Below are 8780 nucleotides of genomic sequence, written 5' to 3'. Positions count from 1 at the left end.
TGTGTGTGTGTGTTTGTGTGTGTGTGTGTGTGTATGTGTGTGTGTGTGTGTGTGTGTGTGTGGCAGGCCGGCCTTTAAATGTGATTCTCAGTTGGATCCCTCCAATCTGTTGGCGGTCAGTGGTGACACCAAGTGGCCATCTTTATGTATTACAGTCTCTTCATAATTTGTATAGATCCCAGGCCTCTCAAGCATTTCAAGCAGCTATACATTTCAAGCAAAGCCAATACACTCATTCTGCAGAGGCAGATTTGAGTTCTTATCTTTGAGAAATAAATATGATTCTAATAATCCTGTCTTTTTCATACCCCTTAACCGGAGGAAACTTTTATTTGACAAACTTGCCTGTTTTTTTGGGTCTCCCCCCTCTCCCAGAATAATTCCTTTAGTTATGACTGCATTTTTTTGTTCCTTCAATTTATAGTTCTCAGGGGGAGGGACTTTCTGATCAATCCATAAGTGATCTCTTGTTCTCTCATCCTGCAGTGTTGCGGGGTAAGAAAAGACAGAAAAGGGAAAGACACTTCTCAAACACTCATTCCTGATTTATGTTCTTAAGGAAGAGTTCTAACAAAAGGATTGCCTTGTTCAAAAGCTCAATCTACTGAGATCATTGGTGAAGTGTGTCCTTACTTTGCATAAGGCAATTCCCAGTGCACACATACCTGTGCACACAAACACACACACAAACACGCCTGTAACGGTGTATACACACGCCAACCTACAATTCCGCAATTCTTCCTCCATTTGTTTCCGAATTGAGCACAAATTTCAGTTCAGTGTTCACAATTCTTCAACTTTAGGTTTCTGTCCACTCTCTAGTCTTACCATCCACACGTCCTATATGCTGCTGTGCAGCAGCATGAGTGGCGACGGTGTTATTCTAAGAATTCATTTTGTTCTCCACCATCATGGGCTACTAGAGACTTTGCTGTTTGCCTCACAGAGCCATCCGTCATGATTGCTATCGCTAAATCATCCCATTTGTGTGTGAGGCATAAACGGGACTGGCACCCAGAAGTAGCTTTGATTTGGGGCTCAGGTATAGAGCTTTAGAGAAAGCTTCTCTGGACACAGCATCTCACATCGATTCCACGCTCCCTAAGGATGCAGCACTCTGGATTCACTTCACAGTTCAGATCCACACCCAGTGAGGGTCCCGTGACAGGCCTGCCTTGTTTTGTTTTGAGGTTATCAAAGCATGGTTTCTTTTGAAATTCCCCTAAAGTTCACTCTTCTCCCAAGTCTTATCATGAGTCTTATCATGACCCCATCTTTTTCATTGGTGAGATGACCATGCTATGGTTTTCCTGCTGTGGGCTGTTCTTATTAAAAATTAGTCAAAAGCTTGATTGTGCTGTAGTATGTATTCATCTCCGGAGGCTTTACAAGGCTCAGATACAGGCTTTATATTTCCAAATTCTTAGCTTGTCCGCAGTAGGCATTCAAAATTCACTGCACAAAAATAGTCTTACCCAGCACTGAACCCCACATGCTCCAATACTGATCTGCCAAGTGGCATGCGCCTACTGGTGCAATAATGGCACGGCATGTTATAGATAACTGACCGCTTTCTGATTGAATTTGAGGCCTGTAACACACAGGAAGGGATTTTATGCCGGATTCTGTAACCCTACTCATAAATCCTTGTCTGGGGAGGCCATATGTCCTTGGATAGAACCTGCCAATTTTATTTGGTTAAATGATTGTCTTATAAATACTAATCTTTATAGTTCTAGATCTGGCCTGCTCTCAGTCTCGGTCAGAGGAACTGCTTTGTGCAATGGGCGGTAGTCAATACAGAGACTCATAACTGATCTAAGTTCAAGAAAGCGACTGAGGGCTCTAGATAAATCTAAATGACACAGTTCTCAAGCCCACCCCCAGTTAGGCCCAAGCATCATCTTAGAAGATGAGCTTGAAAGAATGTAGGAGCTGGAGAATGGAGATAATGAAAGATAATCCTCTGTACACAAGGCATGAGCAAGATCAAGCCGCTAAAATTCCTACCTAGATGGGAGAAATGCTTCCCACACTCTACTCCTTACTGAGAGCCTAGAGATGCTGTGGGCAGTTGATAGCCTCCAGGGGGAGAGACCTCTTCTTGGAGGGTGTGGCCTCTGGTCGATTTCTCCTGGTCTCCTAGATGGCTCCATACTCATATGGGCAGCACTAATTGGATTAATTATTGGGGCAATAAAAAATAAGATATGAAATTAGAAGGGGAGGTTTTTGGGGGAAAATATGGAAAGAGTTGGAGGGGCAAATGGGAGTGTATAGGACTATAGTTTATTGTTTTTATGTATGCACTTCTCAGAGAGAAAAACGAAAAAGCTTGGTGTGGTGGCACAGGTCTACAATCCCAGCACTTGGGAGGCACAAATAGGGGAATCTGGGACCTCAAGGCCAGTCTAGTCTATATAGAGGGTTTCGGGCTAGCTAGGGCTGAAGAATGAGACCCTATTGGAAGAAAATTGAAAAAAATATTACTTACTGTAGCGGATTCTGAATTTGAGTACCTGGCTTCCAGGTAGCTTACTTGTGCTGAGGATATGGACTTAGTTCTTCCAGTGAATGAACTAGCTGCACTCTATTTGTCTGGCCTGTTCATTCTTTTAAAAACTCAGAATGGGATATTTCTTCTAATTGTTTGAAATGGCTTTGAAGAAAGAGAAACCTTAGGTGGAATCGGAACCTTCATTTTGTGTTTTGTTTGTTTGTTTTTTGAGACAGTGTCCTGTAGCAAGGCTGCTTAAAACTATGTAGCTTAGGATGACTTTGAAATCCTGATTCTCTTGCCTTTAAATCCCCGAGTACTGGGATTAAAAGTATGTGTCACCTTGAGCTTTTGCTTGGTGATGATTAAATTGGAGCTAATCCCGATGACTAACTGCAGTACTGAATTTCTTGTGTTGGATTAAATAGGCTGCTGCCAAGCATCACTGTATTTGATTACTATTCCTATTGCTACTACAGTGTGAGATTGCAAACGCTATGTAGCCTTTCTGTGCCTTTACATTTTTACGAGTGAAAATGGATAAATGATACGTGCTTCATGGGTTCTTGTGAGCATTAAATGCAATGAATAAAGTATAGGAGTTAGAATAATGCCTGGTGTATAGGAGGCTTAAATATGTGGTCTGCTGTTATTAGTAATGTATTTCTACTATTACGCCGTGGGCAAGTCGCTCAGGGTAAACAGTTTGTTCTAAAGACAAAAGCAAAACCAAGGTAGGCAATCTGCGAACAATGAAACCCAGTGGAGCATTGCTTTTTCCGAATGCAACCGACACGCCCAGTGCTTGGGTTGGATCCGCCCAGTCCTCATTAAATATGGCTGCAAGCTCAGCTCCCCTATTGCGGTTGCGCGTGTTGAAACTCCTCCCAGCAGCTGCTTCTTGGCCGCGGTTTTCCCCTGGCTGGGCCGAGGTGCCAGGAGAGGGTCCTTCGTGGCGCGCATGCGCAGACGCCGTCTGGCCAGAGCTGATACTCCGAGGCGCCTGTCACATGAGCCGCGCTCCCGCTCCGCTCCCCCTCCTCCCGGCTGGGCTGTGTGAATGAAGCTCTGCCGGCTACGTGGGGCGCTCGCTCTACTCGCTGTGTGCAACGCCAGAGCCAACTGAGCGCGCTGCCCACCGCCGGTGACCACGGGCTCCGCCGCGCCGGACCTCGGTGACAGGTAAAGGCAAATAGGCTTTTCTTTTCCCAACAGGTCCTTCCCCGGCCGCCGGCCGCCAGCCCATCAGAGGAGCCCCCTGGTACAGCAAGCCGGGGAGAGTGCTCGTCTGCCACCGCGGTCTCCTCCGGAGCTGGCGTCCCCTGTCTGGCCGCCAGTGAAGGAGGTGGACAGGCTGGTTCCAGCCAGTGTGGGGCGGCATCTCCCCGGGAGCCCAGCCCTGTTCTCGGGGCAGGGTCCCCAGGCTGCCCGAAGTTTCCTTGCCAAAGGGCGCCAAGCCCGCCCAGCTTTGAAATCGGGGAGCTCGGCTGCCTGCGACGCCTGTCCAGAGGATAGGGCTGGGTGGCGTTCGCTGAAAAAGCCTGCAGCCGAGGCCAGCTTCTGCTCGTTCCTGCTTTGGATCCACCAAGGGTTTCGCGTGGGTCTTAGTGAAATCCAGTCCAGACGGTCTGGGCAAAGAAGTTGGTGTATGTGCATTTTCCCTTTTGCTGCCCAAAGCGCTTAGCTGCTGCTTCCCAGGCGTTGGAGCCCTGCGCTCCAGTGCCTTTCCCAGTAATGGAAAGAAAGCTTTAGTTTAACTTTGACGCACTTTTTACCTTTATGAACGTTGCAGAACAAATCTGTTGCCTGGAGTTGGACGTGAGTCCGTGTGATAACGTCAGTGGAAGCTGCACCGAGTAAATGAGGGAAACCAGAAGTTGAATCATTAAAAACCAGTGAGACTCCGTTTTACATATACTTTATAAATGTATTGGTAATTTCTCCGGTTGAATTTCAAAGCTGTTGCATTCCCCCTTGTCCCACAACGCACTGATCAGTACTTCTTTACTGTAAGCAAAATAGAAGGGCAAAAAACAAAACAAAACAAAACAAAAAACCAAACTTAAAATAAACTGTGCCATGTTCCAGATCAGTCATTGGAGCACTTTTTCCTGGTGAATTCATCCTTGGAGTTTAAGTTTCTTAAACTCTCTTTTTCTTGGACTCCAGGAACCTTTCCTCATCCAAAGGCCGGTCTTTGTTGGCGTTTTTGTGGACTGGCGCACACATGAACCTTTTTGTTCTTTACAGAAAAAGAGGTCATTAAAGAGGGCCAACATGATTCTCAAACTAGTATTAGCCTTTTGCATTTGGCTTTGGCTTTTCCTCTTCAGAGTTGCATGTGTTGGTTATATAAAAGCCATGGAAGTAGAAATTCACCTCCATGTTCAACAGGCCAAAAAAGTGAGTGAGGGTTTTTTTTTAATGCTGAGTAAGGAAAATAAATTATTGAAAACTTTTAAAAAATGGATAAAGTTTAATATATTAAATTTCCAAACCGAACTAAGACCAGCCATCACACACTTTAGGTTTTCCTTCGATTCCTAGTTCCTTTTATATGTTTGGAAACAGTATTGTCTTAAGATTGAATTTGAAGCTTAAAATTTTAGTAGTACTGTATTGTGTGTGTGGTGGGGGTGCAGCTCTATGCCGTTAGTTCTTTCTTTCCATCTTTTCTTGGGTCCCAGGGATTGAACTCAGGCTTGGGCAGCAAGCTCTTTTTTACCTGGTGAGCCTTCTCATCAGCCCTGAATTTGAAAACCTAACCCTGAGAGGTAGCGGAATTAATTTGATTGCACTTAAATTAATGTTCTAGTTTTATATTTTTCTTTGTCCTGGATTCCTTCCCTCCTTATACAGACAAATATGATGTGTTCACTATAGGAAATTTGCAAAGTGAGAAAAGTCCAAAATAAAGCAGAAAGGAAGACCCCTGTCCCAAAGGGTATCGTCCTTTCTTACTTTTTATTCTCCTTTTTTTCCATATTCCAGGTCTATTTTAAAACTTTATTCACAGAATTAGCTCTCTTCTCTATTGATTTCTTCACGAACACGAAATGCTTTAGGGGCAGAGAAAGAATTCAGAGTGTGGAACTTGAAGATAGGGAGCACACAATGGTTATCTCAAGCAACCACTACTCGATTACTGAAGCCCCAGTGATTGATACAGAATCGTGCAGCAATGGGTGCCGATATTAACTGATGCCGTACCTCCGCTCTTTCCCCAGCAACACCCTGCTGCGGAGGGGAAACGAGACACTGCTTTTGAAAGAGGGCGGGAGATCATCTTCAAGAATTTGAAATTCTTTGTTTCCTTTTCAGATTTTCATTTTTCCTGTTTACGTTTCCAGGTTTGGGCCCTTAGAATCTTGCAGAAAGCAGAAGCAGCCAGTTGCATTCCCATCTCCACGTTCCTTTAAATCCCCCTTCAAAACTGGGGGCCTCTGGAAAGCTCTGAGCCTGTGGCCCCAGCGTGGGAGAAGCTAGGTACGAGATGGCCATGTGGCAGGGTAAGAAATTAGCACTTATTCCTCTAACTGGTTTTTCCTCCTGCTGTCTTCCACCCCCACCCAACCCCCAGAGCCAGTGGCTGGCAGCCAGCTGTTTCTTTAATTTAACCCTTTCTTTGCAAGGACAATGCACATCCATTTAAGCGCTGTTGTCCCTTGAAGTTCAAATGATTTTCAAGTGGCTGTGAGTGGGAATGCCAGAAGCATTTCAAAGACCTCCCTTCACTTAAACATGTATTCCTGGGGATTATGTGTGACATGAGTTTTCCCTTTATGGTTTTCATTTGTTTGAAGCAAATTTGTATTATAAGATTCTCAAAAGGAGGGGAGACACACTTTGCTGCCTCTCAAGCTTCCTGTTCTTAATGAAGACTTTCTGGGGGTTTTGGCAGTTGAAAAGACTCACTGAGTGTTACGCTTATATTTTGGTGTTAGAAAGAAAATGCTCACTTTAATATTATAAATCTGAGAGCAAAGCTCAGCAGTGTTTCGGCTGGAAAATTACCTCTCTTGTTGTCAGTTTCTGTCACATGCAATGTTGTTAGTTTTCGTGGGCTTGGGCATCGCTTTTCAGGATGGCATCAGAATTTTCATCACAATCTTATGATCACCATGGAAGAAATGTGGGTTTAGGAAATGATTGACAAAACTACCGAGTTGTGTCTAGGTCCCACAAAAGGTTCAGGGCCACTTACATGGAATGAGTAAAATAGCTTCAATATCTATGCATATTCAAAGGCTAGATTTGTCTGTGCTTTTAATGAATCTTTTAAAAATGTGTTTGTGATTTAAAACATGTACATATAAAAATGTAACAAGCAGTTTTGGTATACACAGATTGCCAGTTTAAAGGTATTTTTTGAAATGGGATTTGCCTTGTATGCTGCCTTTGGTGGGTATTTATCACACACAGTGCAGGGCCGATGAGGTGTCTTAGCGAGCAAAGGTGCTTGCTCACTAAGTTCAACTTGAGTTCTATCCTTGAGATTGACACGATGGAAGGAGAGAACAGACTCTCATCAATTGTCCTCTGACATCCACATGTATGTCATGTGTTGTGTGTGTGCATATGTGCTTGTGTGCGTGTGCCTGTATATGCAGTTAAATCCGGAGAAATTCTTTTCATTCAACAAGCAAACCAGGGACAGGAGTAAAGCGCGGAGACTTGGAGCGTTCGTCCCTCGTGATCTGGGAGAGACAGACTTCTGAATAAACTGTGTCGCATTAAGCAAGTATTACCATAGGGAGAGGTGGAAAATGAGATGCAAGCCTAGAGAAGAAGCATGGTGAACTTTGAGGTTTGAGCTGCTCTAAAAATGAGTGGGAGTTGGCCATATGGATCTATGAGAGGAATTGCGATCCAGCCAGACAGAGCGGCACTGTTCAGGAACTTTCCAGCTTGCTTTGTTTGCCTGGTGTGAGATGAAGCAAGGAAGGTAGTTGGAGGGCAGAAAATAAAGAACCTTATATGTTCTAGGAAGCCTTTTCCACTTTATCCTGGACACAAAGATTCTAAAGAGGGAAGTAACACAACCAGATTTTGTTGTAGAAAGATTACTTTGGCAGCAGTGCGGAGACGAGGTGTTGCTGGAGACAGGAAAAAGCTGGGACTCATTGAGAAGGGTTCTCAAGTTGTGCCTTAGGGGAAATATAGTGAGGGTCTGGAAAGAGCCACGGGGGTAGTGAGGTTGGCAAGAAAACGGGGAGCTCCAGAATGTTTCGAGGCTGGATCTAACAAAAACTGACCCCGGCCTGACAGCCAGCTTGGGCATGGGAGTTTGTTCTCTGAGATGGGGAACACGAGAGGTGGCTGAAGGGGATGATGGAAGCTAGTGAGCTAAACTTTTGACCTGCTTGGTTCCTTTTGATTCCTCTGGGCTGTCAGGTTGATGTTTCAAAGGCATTTTTGAAATAGTGTAGCGCCTGGAGTGTGTGCGGGAAGGAATCTACTTTTGTTCCTCGTGATGCGTATCAAGTTTGTAGTTTTCCTCTGTGTTTGTACAGATTCTTTAGCTGTTAATGATGTATTGTTTGACAGTAAAATATTGTAATGTTTAATGATTAACCATTATTAATAAATAAATCAAATTCCATATTTTCTTAGTACCATATTTTATGAGCGTAGGCTCTGACACGTGATCTGCTTTACATCGACTGAAAACTCATTTTGTTAAGAGGGAAGGGGTCTACAGAATTTAGCATTTAGGATCACTGCAGTTTATTGGCCTTTTTGGGGGTAACTTTTGAAGGAAAAATGATAGTCACAGATTAGCCATGTGAGTCTGGATTGAACTCCTGACCTTGTCACTTGATAGCCGTGGGTATTTAAACCCTCTGTGACTCAGTTGTCCTCTTTGTAAATGAGAATGAGAGCAGAACTTCCTATCTAAGGTTGTGAAGATGAATTGAGTTTTATGAAAGCACCTAAGCCTAGTACTGTAGAACTGCGTGCCTACGTTACAGTCGTGAGACATTTAGTGTGGAAAGGTATTCAGAATTTAGTCAGAGCTGCTACTGCTGCTGTCACCTGTCACTAGCATTTTACTATGGTTTGGATGGGACCGGAGTCCCATTCTGTAGAGGTAATTTCAGGTTGTCTCTAGAAGTCCTGCTATCTAATAGGCAGTGTGGCTCTTCAAGTAGAGGTTTTGATGTGAAGAGATTCTTAGGAAACATATATAACTCTGTCCTAGAGCCCAAGAGTTCAGGGTGCCCAAGATCAGACAGTGGCAGGTCCTAGTGACAGGACTAAAACCGAGGTCCAGATGCTCTGT

General features: G+C 44.2%; 1 protein-coding gene across 2 annotated transcripts in view; it reads left to right on the top strand.

The window, feature by feature from the left end:
- The first annotated feature begins 3529 nt into the window (after positions 1-3529).
- Clcn5 (chloride voltage-gated channel 5) overlaps positions 3530-8780 on the top strand; it is a 170675-nt gene continuing 165424 nt past the window's right edge. The window contains exons 1-2 of one of the 2 annotated variants that reach the window (XM_026781937.1): positions 3530-3679; positions 5848-5983. Coding sequence is in view for 1 of the 2 variants with exons in the window: in XM_005352769.3 (XP_005352826.2) it covers positions 5991-6006 (16 nt within the window). In the remaining variant the exon portion in view is untranslated. Of the gene's footprint in view, positions 3680-5847; positions 6007-8780 lie in introns of both variants that reach the window. The other variant, XM_005352769.3, reaches the window with a different exon arrangement.

Source organism: Microtus ochrogaster, chromosome 10 (assembly GCF_000317375.1).
Source record: "Microtus ochrogaster isolate Prairie Vole_2 chromosome 10, MicOch1.0, whole genome shotgun sequence".
NCBI lineage: Eukaryota > Metazoa > Chordata > Mammalia > Rodentia > Cricetidae > Microtus > Microtus ochrogaster.
The sequence above is the reverse complement of the archived record's forward strand: the minus strand, read 5'-3'. Positions and strand labels throughout refer to the sequence as shown.